Source organism: Ambystoma mexicanum, chromosome 4q (genome assembly GCF_040938575.1).
Source record: "Ambystoma mexicanum isolate Mex_15411 chromosome 4q, UKY_AmexF1_1, whole genome shotgun sequence".
Lineage (NCBI taxonomy): Eukaryota > Metazoa > Chordata > Amphibia > Caudata > Ambystomatidae > Ambystoma > Ambystoma mexicanum.
This window is the reverse complement of record NC_090928.1, coordinates 584,146,230-584,166,387: the sequence shown is the minus strand read 5'-3', so window position 1 is coordinate 584,166,387 and position 20,158 is coordinate 584,146,230. Positions and strand designations below refer to the sequence as shown.

General features: G+C 47.1%; 1 protein-coding gene across 1 annotated transcript in view; it reads right to left on the bottom strand.

Annotated features, from left to right (window-relative positions):
• The window catches only part of MTHFD1L (methylenetetrahydrofolate dehydrogenase (NADP+ dependent) 1 like), a 2,103,853-nt gene that overhangs the window by 763,445 nt on the left and 1,320,250 nt on the right, over positions 1-20,158 (bottom strand). The window contains exon 21 of the mRNA XM_069608130.1: positions 11,593-11,732. Within this exon, the coding sequence (XP_069464231.1) occupies positions 11,593-11,732 (140 nt within the window). The remainder of the gene's footprint in view (positions 1-11,592; positions 11,733-20,158) is intronic.

Sequence of the window (20,158 nt, the reverse complement as noted above, 5' to 3'; positions counted from 1 at the left end):
CATTTTATGATAATCCTCTCACTTGCCGCATCGCCCTGGCTCACCTGCTTTTGCGGCACTAAATCAAATCCCCCGCCCCTGAGCCTGACATCAGCAGACGCGTACCGCCCATTTCCCGTTTCGTGTCAACAATCGCTGCGCCTCAGCTAATGAAGCGTCGCCATGGAAATGGCAGGACGCCTCTTTCCTCAATAAGTATAAACAGACCGTTTCACAACACACAGCAGCAGATTTTCGAATCCATTCCTCTCTCTGTGTTACTTTGAGTATTCTGTGACTCGTTTCTGTGCTCTGGTCAGCTACCTTCGTTGATTGTAGCCCGTGTGAACAGATACCAGTACCACCGCTATAAATTATTTTACTTTCTTTACCACATAATGGCTACAATAATGCCGTATATGTACGAGCCCGAGTACACCGAGGAGGAACTACTGGAAAGGCAAGCACGCGAAAACGATGGGGATTCGGACGGCAGTTGGGAGGACCAGTCAACGGATGAAGAGCCTGGACCATGTCGCATGGACGGCGTCTCCACCTGGTGCACGTGCAATCGGTGCGAGCTAATGCCAACTGAGGAGGAGAACTGCTGCTGCCGAGAAAACTCGGGATGCCTGGCCTACATTTCGGAAGGCGAGCAAAGTCTGCAGGAAGGCGAGCAAAGTCCGCAATGCATCACCGAGCTGCCAGAGTTCAGGGAAGCCTGCCTCTCACGGACCGTGTTGAGGATGATGATGGTGCTTATGCACGAACTTCGCGGCACTGTTCGTCCGCGTAATCCGAGTAACGAGTAAGTATACTCTGGTTGTGATGTCAGTGATGCCACTACTATGTCATGGTCGTCTCCCACATATAAAATTACATCTACATATCATTCGAATGCATGTAAATTGGTTCCATATTGTGCATTTTCTAGATAGAATTTTTTTCAAAGCAGAATGACATTTTTTACCTGAATCGATAGTGATAAAGTTTTGTCATTTTAATACAGTTTGCATCTTTCATTTTCACAGGTGGTACAGGCTGGTGGCCTATCGTTGCTTCACTTGGTGGCTTCACGGGAGGCTCGGACACCGCGTTCGGAGAGTAATACCTGCCTGTGCGGTACTTGCCATTAGACAACATTTCCCCAGCGACAGTGGACAATACCGCGGATTTTCCCTGGATGTGCTGCAACCGCAAATTTACAATGTGTAATGTTTATTATTTATGTTCAATTGAAATTAAGATCCAAAATAAAACCCAATATATATTTTAACAATGGTTGTTTTGATTTGTCCAAGCGTTGGCAATAAAAGGAAGGCCGTTGTATTTTATTGATACAAAACATGGTTATAGGTAAATATGGTTGATCATAATAAATCATCCTTTTGGTCACCGGGTACAGAGATGACCCCCTCTGGCCCGTGCCGCCTTGCCACCACAGGCCAGCCTGCTGCTGACTAACTGCCTAGGCATCCAGGGTCTCCAGGGTGAACTGCACCCATATATAATGAATATAATTTCAGAAACGAAAGCCATTTCATGTTCGTTCATTAGAAGAAATAAAACGTCGGCATAGAAGGAGTGGTATTTCGGGGCTGCCCTACGCACAGACACAATGGAAAATGCAAATATAATGTAAGTAACTCTTTAGATGAGTTTATACCGCAATTTAATTACTATACAGTAGCTTTAAAGACGGGTTAAGTTGTACTTGTTCATTCTATGTGGCATATTGTTTTGTACCGCGCACTATCTTGGGGAGAACCGTCTCCTTTTACGGAAGCACCTCCAAACCTTCCTCTTTGCTTCTGCTTTCTCTCTCCCTCTCCCCTGCTGCAACTTGTCCACTGTCTGCGACCTCGGTCCTGGGCCCTTCCACTCTCCACCTGCACTCCCTGTCAACCCCTGCACTGGGGGACTGTCTCAGTATCCTACAGCCCCCCTTGACGTATAAAACCCAGTTGCACTGTCCTAGCTATGAAATAATTTCCAGACCTAATATATAAAATGAATAATTTTAATAAAGATCTGATGGTGAGACTAATTTCCTTTTTTTATGTTTTTCAAATAGATACATCGTCCATTATTGTCTGTGTCACGAGTACCAGACACCGGCGGATGGCTTCTATAATCGCCAGTTGCTTCTCCGCGTGAACAACGTTAGCACCCTGACCATTTTGTGGGACGATCGCCAAGTACAAGTATGCCCTTACGCGGTACTAACGGCTAGATGCAACATACAGACCGTTGTGGTGCCCTAGTGCCTCGTTGTTGGAATAGCCATGCGATTATCAGTGCGACCGAAGAGCTTATTTTATCGTAAACCAACACCCTGTCTACTGCACACGAACATCGCTTGCCTCAAGACGAAATATTTTGGATCGAGAGCAAATAAAAATGCAAATCGCTGAATATTCTCAAAACATTTGATGTCAAATAAATGTACTTTGCCAAATGTACAATCTTGCCGTTTGCTTTTAAACCACTGTTTCATATTCCGAATTGTGGCGCTGTATTGTGAGATGATCTAAGACCCTGTGTACAGCAAAGGAACATCGTGTGCCTCGAAACAAACTTTTTGGAACGTGAGCAAATAAAAATGCTAATCGCTGAATATTCTCAAAACATTTGATGTCAAATAAATGTACTTTGCCAAATGTACAATCTTGCCGTTTGCTTTTAAACCACTGTTTCATATTCCGAATTGTGGCGCTGTATTGTGAGATGATCTAAGACCCTGTGTACAGCAAAGGAACATCGTGTGCCTCGAAACGAACTTTTTGGAACGTGAGCAAATAAAAATGCTAATCGCTGAATATTCTCAAAACATTTGATGTCAAATAAATGTACTTTACCAAATTTACAATCTTGCGGTTTAATTTAAAAGCACAGTTTCATATTCCCAATTGTGGCGCGCTGTGTTGTTTGAGCTCATCTGTGTTGATTTCCTGGTTCTGTGTGGAGTCGCGTAGAAGACGCCTGGGCGCGTTTCCCTACGCAGCTCAGTCACGTCACGGATAGAGGCGGGGAATATGAATGTTTTGATCAAGTCTGTTTCAGGGGCGGGGGATTTGATTTAGTGCCGCAAAAGCAGGTGAGCCAGGGCGATGCGGCAAGTGAGAGGATTATCATAAAATGGCGGATGTTTTCGAGTGCGTTAATGGACGAAAAGTCGGGTAAGGTCCATAGGAAAGTTTTCTACGATCTACCGATTTATGCTTAAAAACACATGGCCGAACCATAGGAACAATAAAAAAAAAAGTCCCGGAACTATCCTTTAATTTCCCCTTACGCTCCCGCAAGGTCTTGGCAGTCAACGAGAGGCACTTCGAGCAGTCGTCTGTGGCGTGGCCCTCGCCCAGGCACCACAAGCAGATACGGTGTGGGTCCATGATAGACATCTTGGACCTGCAGTCCTGACAGGTCTTGAAGCCAGACCACGGGCTTGTCCAGGTGGAAGAAGAAGACATAATCGTCACAATACGAAGTAGAAGACACGAGGCACGTCGAGTTCTTGAAGCAAACACATTTGCAGAGAAAATGGAACTGAGACTACAGGTGCCATGCATGCTACTTATAACATCCGATGACGTCACCCTCGACAGAGGCCTCCGAGGGACATCGACCCAACGCCATGGACGCAACGACGCCCTCTGCCAAAAAAAAATCCGATGCAGCACAGCTGTGGACATCAGATGTCATAGATGAGGAATACGTTGGAGGAGACAATCCATTCGAAAGAACATTACTGAGAGGTAAGTAATTTGTTCTTCTCATGGGCTCCTCCCCCCCACGGATTCCTCATCTATGGTAGACTCCTAAAGCAGTAGAACAACCTGGAGGAGGCAGGGTAGCAAGGACACCACCTAATCCAGAATACTCTGAAGGATAGCATTACCAAAACAAGCATCCTGACCAGACAGTAATGCTTAGCAAACGTGTGCAAGCAAGCCCACGTAGCCACTTGGAAAATATCCAGCAAAGGCTCTCCACATTGCACAGCTTAGGTGGTGGCCAACCCTCTGGTGGAGTGAGCGCCAAGCCCCTCAGGGACCTCCTTGCCCGATAGATCGCAGCATTCCAAGATGCAAAGTATGATCTATCACGGCAGGGTCTGTTTTGTAACAGCCCTGCCAGCTTGGGCAGCCGTGTAACCAATGAAAAGCTGGTCATCATTCCCGTTCTCCCTTTTCTGAGAGACGTAGAACTTTAGGACCCACACCGGATCCAGATAATGAAACCGCTCCACTGCTTTGGAAGTATGAGGCGGAGGAAAGAAGACTGGTAGATGGATCTTTTCAAAGATATGGAAATCAGATCACCTTCGGAAAGAAATCCTTGGAAAAAACCAAGTAGGGATGATTAATAAACAGAGACTGACGCTCAATCGCCAGTCTAGTGGAAATGATGTGAACCAGGAAAATCACCTTAAGGAGGAGCAGTTTCAAAGAACAAGAATGAAGGGGCTCAACACTAAATGTAAATCCCACACCGGAACAAACTAGAGTGACAAACATATTGGAAAGACCCCAAAGGAATTGAATGACTGTGGATTATGAAAAAGGAACCCTGCTTCAGGTCCACCTGAAAAAAGAAATGGTTGCAAGATGCCCCTACACTAAGAAATTCCAACAGAGATGAAGTGAAGCAAGCAAAAGAATCCAGAGCCATCTCTTGGCACCAAGCCAAAAACGTCAGCTACCTGCAGGCATAAATTGACTTGGTAGCAGGACTTTCAGCATAAAGGAGTATGTCCAGAACGTCCTCCAAAACATCAAGGTTCAGGCGGAAGGACCCTCCTCTGAGTGGGAGAGGAGGTCCGTCCTCTGTGGAATGTGTCAGGGAGGGCAGATGGCCATGTCCAGCAACTCTGGGTACCATATTCTCCAGGCCCAGTCCGGAGCAGTCAATTTCATCGTGAACCTGAACAGACTCAGTCTCCTGAGAACCAGCGGAATGACAGGGATCAGCAGGAACGCATAGAGCAGGTCAAAGGCCCATTCGACCTTCAAGGCATCCCACAGAGTTCTCTGATGCGGAAATTCCCTGGAGCAGAACGACCTGCACTTTCTCTTTACACTTGAAGCGAAGTGGTCCACCGGGGGCAGTACCCAAGTGGGAGAAAATCTCCTCCAGAACCTCCTGGCAGAGGGTGATGGTCTGCTCTGGACTGGGTAGAGTAGTCCGTGTGGTACCTCAGGGGACCCCACCCGGGCAGGATGTGAGAATTACCTGCATGGGTCTCCTGCAGCATCAGTATTTGTGGATTATGCCTGGAGACGTAGTTGGATATCTTCCTAGCCTTAACTGGATTGTTCAATCCCCTCACATTCCACGTCAGCAGCTTAACCTGTAGCCCACCCCCGGGAACCCGAGATGCAACATTAGCCATTTCCGAATCTGACGAGTTCACAGTATTCGTGCCATACAGACAGTGCCAGCCCAGCCGTGACCAAAACTTTACTTTTCAACCAACAGGCCGTCCCCTTCCACCCTCCCTTTAGAGGTAGCTCCGGAAGGCAGCCGAAATCCTCAACAAAATGCCCCCTTAAGTCCATCCAACAACTGAACGTAACTTCCCCTTCACCCTGTCCCCCCGTCACCCCTCATCATCACCCCCAACTTGACGATGTAGCCCATACAATTTATGGAACATTCCACGGGTGGCCATGTTGCTTCACATGGCTGCCGATCAGGTCCAACAGCTCCACCAACCAAAGTGCCTGGTGTACCTTAATCAGTTACTCATATGGGCCCCGGGCCCACGCAGGGTCAATACAACAATAACAATACGCAAGTGTTTCTCATTCCACGGGTCTGGGCCTGTTTCATTGCTGGTCTGCCCCCTCTGGGAGGAAGGGGTATGGAAGTTTCAATATAATGCATGGCCTCCGCTGGGGACTCGAGGAAATGGGCCCTGCCCGCATGTTGAAGCCTCATTTTTTCCGGGAACATTAAAGCGTATGGGATCTGGCGCTCTCTTAGGAGCTTCTTGACTGGCTCATAGGACCTTCTGCTCGCTTGTACTCCAGAGGAGAAATCAGGATAGAAATGTATGCGACTTTCCTCATAGTAGAGGGTTCCCGCCTCTCTCGCTTTTTGTAGGATTGTGTCTCTGTCTCTATAGTTAAGGAGCCGAGCAATTATGGTGCGTGGTGGCGCGCCTGGTTTATGTGCAGGGCCTGCGTACGGTGTGCTCGTTCCACCAGAAATTGTTCAGAGAAGGCCTCCGGTCCGAACAGGGTTTTAAGCAGTGTCTCAAGATGTGTCTCCATTTGGCCCTTTCCAAATGATTCCGCTACGCCCACAACACTAATATTATTGCACCTCGAGCGCGATTCTAGGTCCTCGCACTTGCTCTGTAGCTTCGTTATACTTTCCTTAATTTGGATGATATCGCGGCTGTGGTGCGAGATAATGTCTTCATTAGTGCTGATACGGGTTTCAGTTTCCGTTATGCGTAGGCTTTCCTTCTCCACTCTAGCCTTTAAGGAGCCGATGGTAGAGACTATGTCATCCAGCTTTGTGTTTATTGAGCGAAACCCATTTTGGACTATAGCCGTTAGGTTGTCCAAATTCTCACTGGATTCAGCAGCGGGGTTCTCGGTGTTGGTCGAGTGGGCGTCGGCCGACGCGGCCTGCCCCTGACCCCCCGTGTAGGCGTCCATGGGGGTCCTTCCTCGGCTTCCCCGGAGTCTTGGTGCCCTTAGCCGGCCTCTGTGGTTCCCCCATGAGTAATGGCGTTCCAGGTGGTGCAGTATACTGTATTCCAGTTACCAGTAGGGGTCTGGTTTCCCGTCCACTCGGGGACTGGAGCCCACCGCCTCAACAAGGGTGATTGCGGGTCCGATTTAGCTGCTGCCCCGGCCGACCATGTGGCATCCCGCGGGGGCCCCCTCTCCGCCCAGCCTCGTCTCCTTACCGGTCGTCCGTGCGGGTATTACTACTGCAGAATTCCTCAGGCCCCGTACTGCGATTCACACCCGATGCCTTGCCCGCACCGCCCTGTAGGGTTTGTAAAGAGTTCTCTGGGGCTGAGCAACTGCGGCAACCACCACCGGGGCCGGGTCGGGCCTTGAGCAGGTACGGGCCGGAGAGTCATCCACACCGCAGCAGCCCAGAAGCCGTATCGTGTCACCAGAAGTGTGTCAGGGCAGAGCCGGGACTAAGCTCCTCCCCTTTTGGGCCCAGCCGTTCCAGCCAGACTGCTCTGGAGCTCACCTCCGGATACCTGTCACTCCGTGTGCCGGTCAGTCTGAATCGTGCCGTATCTCTGGCGACCCCGGACCCCGAGCCTCAGGATTTCGTCTGGTCACCCATGGGGGCCGGGCCAGCCCCCCAGCCTGTCCGAGGTGAAACTGGCAGCGCTGGACGGATAAACTAGCTCAGGATTTCTCAGTGGAGCGGGAGCTCTTAGATCAGGCAGCCATTTCCAACGTGCGCAACAGCGCCCCTCCCCAAAATGAGCGCAGTTTGATACAGGCCCACATCATGTGCAAGAAGTTGGCCAGGTCAGCATTACATCTCAGGCAAGTGTTAACTCTTGAGTTGTCAAACTGATGCATGCGGGCCGGAGAGAGGTACACTCTGTGTAGGAATCCCCCTCTATGTGTACTATCACAGAGCACTGCCCACTGTTTGTCCGTAAGGGGCTTCCCTGCGTCTTCCTCCCATTTCTGTTTACACTTTAGAGCATCACAGGGAGAGTCCATCAGGATTAACTTGCAGAGAGCAGATACCACTCCCTTACTCCCGAACCCGTGCCATCTTGAAGGTGTTCACCACTCTGCCCTGAGGCAGAAAAAACACGACCCAAGCAAGTGTCCAAGATTCCACCTATACATCTGAGGGACTGGGACAGCGAAATCAGAGACTTCTTGAAATTCAGGGAGAAGACCAAGCTGCGCAATAGGCTGCATGTGCAGTACAGATGTGCAACGCTGATTTGGTGAGCGGGGTCAAATGAGTCAGTCCTCCAGCAGCCAGAAGTGCTAGCTTGAAAAGCTTAGTAGCAAAAGAGATCCCGAAAAGGGAGGGCTTTCAACTGTAAATGATAGTTCCACACTTTGAATCTCAGGTAGTACTTCCTATGTTTGTGGATAGCCATGTGGAAGTAGGCATCCTGGAGATCCAGGGAGACTAGCCAGGTGTTCACGTCCAGGGCCTGGAGGATCTGGGCCAGAGTGACCATCTTGAACTTGTCCTTGCGCAAGTAGAAGATCAGAAGCTGTAGAACCAGGATGGGTCTCATACCTCCGTCCTCCTTCGGCACCAGAAAGTATGTTGAGTACCTGCCTCATTCTGAGCAGGGTACCATCTCTATGGCCCCTTTTGCCAGAAGTTGTCTGATCATCTCCTGCAGCAGAGGTTCCGGACGCAAGGGTTAGTGACAATGGTGGGTCTAGAGTGCAGGAGTCAGTATCCCTGCTTAACAACCTGTAAGGCTCAGGTATATGAGGTAGAATCTCTCCATTCCTCGCCAGACAGGAATATTTTTCCTCCAACAGAGAATAAATGGCAGAAGTCCACTTCATGGAGGCTTTGCACTTGGGCTCCGGTGGGCACCGTGGTGGTGGAGGCACCTCCTCTAAGTGCACCGTGGCCCCTACCCCTGTAAGGGCGACATTGTCCTTGCCTGCCCAAGGGTGCCTGACCGCTTCCCCTTTGGACATAAAAGGTGAAGGGTCAAAAAAAACCTTTGCATGCCCACTCGGCTCATGTGCTGCTGCTGCAGCACCGCTAGCCCAATCAACTCGACGGTCGCCTTAGAAGCTTGAAACTTCTGGAGCGACTCATCGGCCTTGCTGTCCAGCAAGAACATGCCATCGAAGGGCATGTCCAGGAGTTTCTCTTGCATGTCAGTAGCAAAACAGATGTCCCCAGTGAAGAAGAATGCTGTAAGACACTGGTGGCTATCGTCCTTGTGACACAGTCTGCGTTGTGGAGGCCATACTGCAATAAGGGCATCAAAACCATCCTGCATCTCCCCCTCGGGGATGTGCTCAATTGACCTGGCCATCACTGACCACAGACCAAAAGAAAATCTGGCCAGGGCTTAGGAGGCACTGATGCACAGGAGACCTGGACTCAAATGAAAACCTTCCTGGCGCAAGCATCAAATCTTTAGCTCTCCCGATCAGGGGGGGAAAGACGGAAAAACAGTGGTTTTAAGATTCACTGCAATGGCCTGTACCACCACACTGTCTGGGGAAACGTGGGCACAAAGAAAAAGGGGGTCATAAAGCGTCGGTATGTGCTTCTTGGCGAAGTCGGTGTCCACCATGAGGACTGATGGCGGCTTGGCCAACAGTTCCATCACAGGCCCTTCCACCAACTGATTGAAAGGTCGAAAAATCTCCTTTTTAAAGACACTCCTAAAAGATGTCGGTCAGGTCATACTGCAACTTAGGCCGTGAAGGAGCCAACAGCCCTAATGTGTCGACTAACTTTGCCATCAGGTGCTGCGATGTGCCCAGACCACTTGCCTCCTGCAAGACGTCTACCATGTCACCCTGTCCCCCAAAAAACTCCTCTGGGAAGTCTCTTCCGTTCCCTGGGGTGGAAGAGTTCCAGCTCGAAAGGAACAGGTTCCCCTTCCTCTACATAAATGACCTCTAACTGGACATGTATGCCCCTCTGGGGTGCAGAATGAACGCCTGACCCGAAGCATAGGTCAGGGGAAGGGTGTGCCCCTTCATCGTGATCTTGTTGAGCCTCACTGTGGACCTCCTTGCCGGCTCTACCAAGCGTGCTGGGATCCATCGGCTGTGCCGAAGCTGTGGGCACCGGGGACAAAGCCTGGGGCGCCAGGGCCTTGGCGAAGATGGCTAGCATCTTCATTCTGAAAGCCTCCCATTCCTCTGGATTAAAGGATTGGGTAGGAAGAGATCTGCGGGGCCTCATCCCCAAGGCCCTCCTTGGAGTGGGGGTCCTCCGCTGAGAAGATGAAGAGTTATGCCACATTGAACAGTCTGCACTCGCTGACCTCTAATGGGTCCGCTTGTCATCCTTTCTCCTTGTGGAAAAAGTTCAAGAGTTTGGCTTCCCTTTCTTGAAGTGCCTTCCGGTGCATCGATTGACATGACACGCAGTGCTGCGTGTTGTGGCCTTCACTAAGACAGTAAAGGCACATGCGGTGGGGGTTTGAAACAGACATATGATGCCTGCAATCCATGTAGGATTTGAAACCTGAAGACCTCGCCTGATCTGACATCAAGACGAACTTGAGGGACATAACTATTTCAGTAAAAGGGAAGAGCGGTGTTCCTATTAGCGAGAACAGTGCGTGGAAAAAAGGAACTGAGGTCATGGGGCGCAGCGCCTCAATATATAACTTGCCCCAACATCATGTCAGGAACGGGGCATGCAGAGGCATCAGGCAGAGCCGCACTACGCCCCGTACTGGCAGAAAAAGCTACAAAGAGCAGCTGGTGTTGGGAGATATAGATCACAGATCAGGACTCTGTGGGAAGAAAAAGTCCATTAGAATTACACATACCCACAACAAAAAGGAAAATAGTGTTAATCTTGCCACACAGCTCTCAGAGTTCCTGCCTGCTTTCGGATGAAATCCAAACTGGCCACCAAATGTCATACATTTAGGCAGGCTCGTCAGCCTCACTGGGTCCAAGTGAAGCTGGGAGTATTGGGCAATTACAGCCATCCCGCAATTGGAAATCCTAGCTGCAAACCGTTGGCCGAAATCCAATGCAGCGGGAGGATCAGTGTACTAGAAATGCTGCCTCTCATTTAGCCAATGTGGACTGTTAGGTTGTGATTGGCTGTTGTAGGAGTTTTGAGTATGATATAAGGAATGTGGTGTAGTGGAGGAGTGGAGGCTGTTGGAGGCAAGGTGAGCGAGAAGGGGCCCGTGAAAGGTAGCAGGTAGTTCGAGGAGGTGATTATGTCAGGAGGGGGTAGTGAACATCGGAGAAGGTGGTAACATCAGAAGGAATTGCAAGAGTCAGAAAGAGATCAGGCTATCTTTAGGTGGTGGAAAAGGAGGAGGTGGTAACATCTGTAGGAGGTGGTAAAAAAGACAAGAGCAGGAAAGAACCAGGAGGCCGGGATGGCCCAATACAGGTACAAAAGGTGGCAGGAGACCAAGGAAGAAGGTCAGAGTAACGCAGTTTCTAGAAAGATGGCAGCCCTGGTGTCCAGCCTTTAAAGTGGTGGGGGGTCTGGGAAATAGAGGGTTGTAACAAAACGTTCTGGCTTCAACGTCAAATCTCGGAAATGCTTGGGTACGAATATGTACACCTTGGCTGAATAAAGTTGTAACCATATTGTGGTGAAAAGTAAGCCAGAGGCAGATCTGGGAAGACGTTAGCTCAACAACCTTCTGCGCTCTAGTGGGCGTAGCATCCAGGCGAACAATGAAGTGCAAAACATTTGTTAAATCACATGCATTCATTACATTGTGCACCTCAGAATATACGCATTAAAAAGTATCTAATATTCAACCACCAAATAACTGACTGAGAAGCTGCTGCCCGTCTACTTTCAACACTATTTTCTAGCTACAACACGCAACTGTGAATGGGAAATTGTAATTCTACAGACATGAAATGCTGCACAACAGCCCTGGTGCATCAAAAATGGAACACTTACATTTGGTCCTCCTCCATGCATCTTCAAAGCTCGAACGGTCGCAACAAGCACAACGACGTTAGGGACTAGCCCAGATGATCTGCACTTAATGTTGAAAAACTTCTCCATCCCAATGTCCGCGCCAAATCCAGCCTCGGTAACTGAAATGATAAGTTACGGCAAGTGAGCTAAAGGAAGTGATGCACAAGTAAATGAAATGAGTGAGAAAAAGGCCAACCTATCCGAATACTATAGCAATTAATGTAGGTCACATACCACAGGGTAATCGAATTAATGTGCAGACTGGTTCAGAATTTCTTCCCAACAGCCTCTAGGTGGCGTCTCACGATTTACCACCTACTTTCATCATGGTGGCAGTGGCGCTTCTTGCGACCCAGTGATGCCCAACGCATACAGAGCCATGTGAGCCCTCTGAAATTAGCTCTACCCCTGTTTGCCGAATCAGACTCGGAGGACCGATAAAACGGTTACATAGAAAATGACCAGCTTTCTGTAGGGAAGACGGGGAATCTGTGGGAAGTAGAACATCACAATTAAAAAGAACATCACAGAAGGTACATAACTTGCTCCTTAGATGGATACACATTGGGGACAGTTTTTTCCAGCGCAGGGGGTAGGGGGTCTGCACTAGTGTATGTCCCTGCGTGCGCCCACACAGTTTTGAGAATCCGCGCCTTTGTGTAGAACCTTAGGTTTTGGTCTAATAAATCTCTTTAGGGTCATCTTTCCTTGTGCACTGTCATTTGGCAGCTGCATTATTACGCAACAGTTATTGTGATGGAGAGCAGGGATGTACTTCTCCTGTGTTGCAGGAATAAGGCTTGTTGATACACCAGCCAAGCTGACAGAAAGCACCCACCAGTTGGTAGTGCGTTAAGGGATGTTGCATTGCATGGTCTCCAGGGGGAAATGGAACGTGTCTGTACTTGCATACCGTACCCCATCTATATCTGGAGGTGCAAGTCTCGGCCTATTGCACATCATTTAGGGGAAGCCAATCAATCAATGGTTTCACGCTAGCCACATGCTAACTGTACTCAGAAGATGATGGTCATTTATCTTGTAGAAAGTGCCAAATATATGTGGAGATTTTGCTTACTTGGGAGTACAGAGAAGGGAAGAGTTCAAAAGTTGTATTAAAGAAAAAAGGGCTTGTTCGGTAGTCTGGAACTCCAAGCGTGGGCAAGGTGGTGGCTGCACAATGTTTCTCAATTTCAACGTTAAAACTTCAAGTTCCAGTGTGCTATATTTCTGCATAGTTTTCAGTTCCAAGCGTTTCACGGGCGTTTGCCTTTAAGTTCGCGGTGCAGCGTTACACTGTACAATTAATTTATCTATGTATTTTTAAGGGCGCTCTCTTCAAATCCAAACTGGAGTGTTAACTTTTGGATTTATTTTATTATGATAAAAAAAAAAGTAAGGAGGTCAGCTTTAAGAGAAGTACGGAAAGATGCAAGACAAGAGGCCACGCAGCGTGAATAAGGGAGCAGGTGCTGGGGGGATGGGAGGGTTTGCTGCCCCATGAAATCCCCCCGGACAAAAAAGACAACGTGGAGCAGCAGAACCGACCCTACTGCAGGGGGAGCGGGAAGTTTCAGTATCGACCACAAATTCCAGGCCATACAGTCTTGTTTTTTCCCTTTGCACTCTTTGACTTTTAGTGTTTTCTTTTCCATTTAAAATTTAGGAAAATTACAAATCTTGAGAATTCTAAGCAAAAACAGGACTGGAGTGCCTACTCACGCATGGCCACAGGAGACCTGAGAGCTCTCGACAATGTAGCAAGCTTTGTAAGATTGATGCAGCCGTGAAATATGAGCAGAGTGGCCGAAGGGGAGGACTGAGGAGTGGAAGTGAGAAGATGCAGTCTGCATCAACTACTGGCCGCGAGTGGAGGTGTGGATGGGGAAGACAACAGTTGGCCTGCCCCTGGCAAAGCAAGTGCAAGTTTCAGGGTGCGCACCGAAAGCAACCACACCACAGCCTGGACAGCCCACACTTGCGCCTTCCCGCAACACATTACCTGGCCCTCTTAGATTATCCTACCTGCAAGTGCTACGCAATCCCTCCACCACCCAGGCATCCCTTTACCTCACGCAAATAAACAGCCACGGCCAGTTGAAAAGGTGAGAAAGTAAAAGTGGCAGAGCATGCTTTATTAAGCAGCAGTTCATCTTACAGGTGGTACGTTTCTCCACCAGGGCCTCCAGGTTCTGCGATCGGCATGGTTTCTTAATCCCTCACCCACAACGACCGGAAACTCAGGTTCCCGTCAGGTGGTCAACCCCTCGGTCTACCTACCCATCCCTCTCTACCTCTTGGCCACATTTATGTTTTGTTTCCCAATTAATTGGTTTGCATCCCAGATCACTCCGTCACTCCATGCTTGCGTTTCTGGCTTTCAGTGATCCCCTTTCGTAGGGGTATTGCTCCCTCATCCTATAAATTGGCACCCTTGCTGTCCATTTCTGGTGCTGCCCCATCCAAACCCCTTTGCTTCCCTCTTCCCAAGCATCTCAATCCCCTAGTGGCCGACATATTGGTCTTGGTCAAATAAAACCCTTCTAGCCATTGCCCCCCACCCCACACCCTCTCGGTATAATAACTCTTCTCAACATCTGAGCGTTCTCCCCATTATCACTCTCCCTGAATCTGCCGAACTGGTTCTCATTCCACACCTCCCCAGGTTCCCATTCTCACATTTTCCAATATACCATTCCACCTCTGGCATATTCCCATCTGCATGTTCCAATCCTAACCTTTCGGAGGATTCCCCTACTACCTCTCTCACTTCAAACCCTTCACCCCTGCCCTCTCTGCATCTTCCCCTTCTTCGGTTTACCCACCCCGTTCAGCATCTCTGTTCCCCTTCTTGGCTTTAGATTACTGGCCCCTTCTGTACTTTTTGCTCTACACATCCTAAATTCTTGTACCATTTCATCAACATGCCCTTGTTTCTTCCCAATTTTCGTTGTACTTTGTAAAGAGCTTATTATTCTTTACTTCACCATTCTGCAAAATTGAGGTTGGAAGGATTAGACCCCCCACCCCACTCCTAGCATTCCTCTTTTATTAAAGGGATCCCCAAGAGTCTTGCAGCCCTGGATGCAAGAATTATAAACTGTTGGCTGAGCTGTACCCTTGTGGTTCCGGTCAGTGTTTTCCTAAAAAGCATACACCCTGTAACATCCCCTGGGCAAGCTTGACGGAGACCAAGAACACAAAATAGAAAACATTACATGGCTAGACTGGAATTTTGATGCATTCAGTCTAGCCTTTTTAACTTTGGAATTACATTTTTAATTGGGCATCTATGATAAAGAATGGCATGCCACAGTAAGAAACAGCTTGACTTACTAAAGATGCCAATCTAGACAACACTTATCGAAGCACGATAAAGCAAGCATGAGTGTTAAGTGGCTAGATTGGCATTCGGATGAAATCAGTCTTGCCATTTCTTACTATGGCATGACATTTTTTACTGGGCATCTATGATCAAGCGAGCATGATGAGCATTATTACATGACTAGACTGGCATTTTGGTGCAGCCAGTTTAGCTATAGTGCGTTACTGTAGTAAGGCATTTTTTATTGGCCATCTATGGTGAAGCACACATGATAAGTGTTATTTGTCTGGACGGGCCTGAATTGAAGCAGCCAGTTGAACATGTATTCTTATAGTGGTATGGCATTTTTAACTGACTGACCGCTCCTCTAGTTTAACGTATGGACCATATTTGACAGTGCAGATAGATTGTGAATGTGGTTTATTGGGAACTTACACAACCGGATTACTTATTTAATTTACCTTTCTACAATCTTAACCAACTGGGTACAACACTATCACTTGAGCTGCGAACCTAGTAGAGAATATTCTGCAACCTACAGATTACATATGGGAAGGGATCGGTTTAGATTCCTCCTCAGGAAGATGATCTTTTCCTGGCAGTTAATTCTAAAAATATAGAAAAGGTAGCTATTCCCCACTTCTTTTTGAGTATTACATTTACAATTTGAAAGTCCTCAGCTTTCAATTTCCTTTATGACGACTGTCGTTTTTCGAGGTCGCTATTCATGACTACTGTCGATATTTGTGATATAATCAGGCATGACGTCTGGAATCACGTTCAGTTAAGTAACACCACCCCGATATCATTCGCCCTAGCGTTTGCGAGGAGGTACACACAGAATGTGCGGTTTCGGCAAGAGTGAGTTTTACATAACTACCTTAATAACTGCTAACCAGATTCCTGCTACAGACAGAATTGCATTTAGAGTTCCAATTAGACATTCAAGATCATATACTGATCGCCATGTATATGCCTTTCTCACAGATTGCAGCTTTCCATGAGGAATGAGAATCCTCACTACTGATCAACAGAAGTTATGTTGCCATACCTACTATTCTCTATGATAGACACTGGTAGAGGTAAGCCCAAAAAACGCCTTTTTAGCATATTTCTTCACTTACTATGTCATAACTAGAGATTCTGAATTTCTCCATCTTTTCCCATTAGTGAGGTGTGTTACCTACTCTTTTTGGACATATGAATGATCTTGAACATCCAAAGGGGCATTTACTTGGTATGCCTCTTAGAGGTAAGGTTACCTTTATGACGATGATTAATGAGGCACCCAGCAAATTGTTGCATATGTGGGCATAGTATTTTGCTCTTTCTTTACAGTGTCACAGCAATATCCAGAGGTGGTACGACCAATTTAGAGGGTCCCATTAAGATCGTGTTACTGTGAATAGGAGTACAATTGAAAGCGAGTGTTGAATCTCTCCTTAATCCAGGCAAATAACTATTCATGACCACGGGAGATTATAAAAGAATTTGTACTTTGGTATGATATGGTTGATGGCTATTAGATTTTTTTAAAATCCATTTCATTTACTTTGTAGAACAGGAAGATTGAAATGTTCGAAACAATGATGGAAAATTATGTAATTTTGCTCCTAATGAAGGGAAATCCCAAAACGCGTTGAGCTTCAATATACTTAGTGTTATTAAAATCATTTTCTTTGTAAATATTCTGTTTTTGAATCATTACTGCAAATATACTGAACAATCACCATTGCGTATATGAATTCGGACTGTATTTCAGTATAGAGGTGTGGGGGGGACGCAAGGGTCCCTATTTATTAGGACTTTCTTCATCATTTTTAATGACAAAGCCAACATGAATGTGTTCTTATGTGCAGGTGCTGTCATGTATTGGCAGAGCCAGTTAGATGTGTGTTTGATGGTATCATTACTGCCATTATGCACAATTTGTTCTTATATGGGAATACTGGCATATATGGGTGCAGTTGGCATAGAAATGTATGGGCACAACCAGTGTGAATGTAATACTGGCATATATTGTGGGGAAAGGCATCATGAAAATGAGTTGGGAAATGCTCCTGTGCGCTGTGACTTGCATCAAGTGTTTCCCTTTCATTAATTATTCTACAAAACCAATTGCAAACTGTCTAGCTTTGTTACCCAATTTTTCACAGAAAATGTGCTGTATAATACACCATTTTAATCTATTATCACTTGCTCTTGCAAATTTGTGGCAAACATTTACGTCCTACCAATTAAACAAATCACAACCCGCCAGTGCATGCTACGGTACATGCCTTATTTGAGGCCTCATATTAAGGTAAGCCTTGACTGCTAAATGGTCTCTGGAAGGGCCTAACTGTTCAAATTGTGTCCGTCTTTGCCATTCTGTGTTCTGTTGGAAAAAGGGGATCTTATTTGAAAACCATTAAGACCAACAAAAAAAAAAGAAAGAACAGCATTGGTGCTCGATGTCTGTGAGAGGAAGGAAACAGGATGCAGTACTAACAGTACTGGCGGAGAGATACCCGGCGGAAAATAATCAAAACAACGAGAAGGGGGCAGCGTGATGATGGGACTACATCTTGAACTTTGGCAGCCATTTGCATTCAAATACAGTGTGAAATCACGTTTAGATAATTTCCTTTTTTCAATTCACACGCCAAAGAAAACAAGTAACACGGGTCTCTGGGAGCCAAAAAAGCCTGGCTCGGTAATTACAAGTTGACGGAAACTATTTGACAACGTTATATGGAAAAGAATTAACTTACAAAAGCACTAGATAAGACAGCACTCAAATTCCATTAACAGGGATAGTGTTTTGAACACTTCGAGAGGGCCCTGCGGAATAATCTCTTCTCAATTTCTGGCTTTCAGGGTTGGCGAGCAACGCCTCTTGGAATGATGCTGTCGCGCCATGGCAAGAAGGCTTTTTCTGTAATATTGGCAAGGGTATTCTGCCTGTTTTCCCACGCGTACACAACCCAATAAATAAGATCATATTCTATATCTATTCATATATGTATTCTAGCTCAATTATATTACACACGAGGGGTAAATATAACTTTTAGGCATATGAGGTCAGCATGGGAGCTGAAGGAACCCAGCATATGAGGCAGGGTGATGGAACAGCAAATACAGACCTATTAATTTGCAGAGCGTGCACTACATATGTAATTGCTTCTTGGTGCCAAGAATCCATTTCTGACCAAAGTGCTCTGTAAGTTCCCAAAACACTCATTGAAAGAGGACGTCTCTTTCCACTGTGATCCAACAGGATTTTGTTTTCATACGTGCTAGCCCTGAAAAGGCTGCAGTATACCTTCTTCCATCCCTACTCACTCATGAACCAAACACTATACTGCTGAGTAGAGTCACTCTTGGATGTGCTATGTTAGGTGTACTTATGCGGGCTCTTGCCCTTGCTACACTATGTACACTACACTATATATCCATCCTCTGAGATCTCTGGGTCGCATTGTCTGATAATGCAAAGACTTTTCAATCCTGGACTACAACTTCTGCCCACTGGTGCAGAGTCTCCCAGCAATTCCAAGTAGTAAGATCACATTTGACCTACCCTGAAGTTCAGAAAGGCCAGGATTAAGCATCAGATTTTGGGATTATACCAATGAAGCTGAAGCTGTGAGCAATACATGGCACAAGCATGGGAACCCATGATGGCTGTACTACGAGGGGTGGGTCTGCCACACTTTGCTTAAAGTTACTGTTGACTTTAAGGAACAAAAATAATTTCCATTGCAATTAAACCTGAGCTACTGGTTTATATGGAAATATTCCAACATTGTTGCACAGTAATAGCCCTATACAGTTAAACTATTTCTCCACAGTGCAAGACACACCCACAACCAAGTACAACATCTACTCAATGAGTCTTTCTCAACACAGATCGGAGTCCCACTGCCCATATGCCTTCAAAGACTAGTAGTTTAAAGGCACAGGTATGGACTACTCCGTTTGTGCCTGGTGCCAAGAAACAAGGTTAGCACCTGATGTAAAAGGTTTAGGGACTACTAGCAAGAAGGAAGCATAGCATTATTCAGCATTTGTAGATCTAACCACAATCGACAATTTTGTTGGCATTTTTCAATCTTTGGAGCATATTTTGGTGTCATAGCAGATGCAGCAGAACCGAACTGCGTCCCAAGTCCAAGGGCTACCGGGTTTTAATTAACTGCATGGAGTAGATATCTGCACAATAATCTGGATGGTCCCCAAGTTTCCCTGTAAACATCTGCTCGATGCAGATATTCCAACAGGATCACCTTCATGTAGCATGGCAGGTATCTGTTTTTGCAGCTGTCGTGTGAAAACATGGCAGCCAATTTGTAGTGTCCCAATCTTGTGCAAAGCACCACATCTCACGGGGATCTTTCAGGAGACCAGAAAATTGCCATGGATGCGGCAGAAGGCACAGTGCAGGGGTATTATCGGGAGACACATTTAGTGGGTAAGACGTGCCCGCTACCTCTTATCCAACATGATGTGCCACGAATGAAGAAATTACTTACCTCTTGGTACTGTTCTTTCTAATGAATGTTCTGCCCACGGATTCCTGATCTATGATATTGTATCCACTGGAGGGGGCACAACCTGGCTCTGTTTGATGCCTCTACGTGCATGATATGACATCAGAGCCAGTATAAGCAGAGGTGTCGCATTTCATGACCTCAGTTGCATTTTTCCGTGCACTCTGCTTCAGTTGCACGCCATCTGAATTTTCAAATTCGTCATCGCCATGCTAAACTCAACATGCCCAATTCGAGATGCCCAACTCAGCGAAGACCTCAGGGTTCAAACCGTGCATAGACTACCTACGACAGGTGCCAGTTTCAGATCTGCACTGGATTTGTTTCTACTGCTTGGGCGAGGTACACCACACATAGGTTTGTGCGTCATGTCAGTCCGTGCACTGTGAGAAACCAGAAGGTGCCTCGCCCACTAGTCCCCAGGGATCTGTCATCCAGGTGGCCAGGACACAGCCATCGCTTTTGGATCCAGTTCCTGGGGGTGGACCAGTGCGGGAGGATCACCTGGGTGAGGGGTTTTCAGGGAGTGGAACACCAAATGGTGAGACGTCGTATCCCCTTCCCTGTAATACCTTTAACCCATCCTACCCGATAGGATATTTAGGAACTCAAACCCCCCCTTTTTTACAACACAAACACCTTCTCACTGACAGCCCTCTCTAAAGGAAAACAGACTAACCCCAGAGCC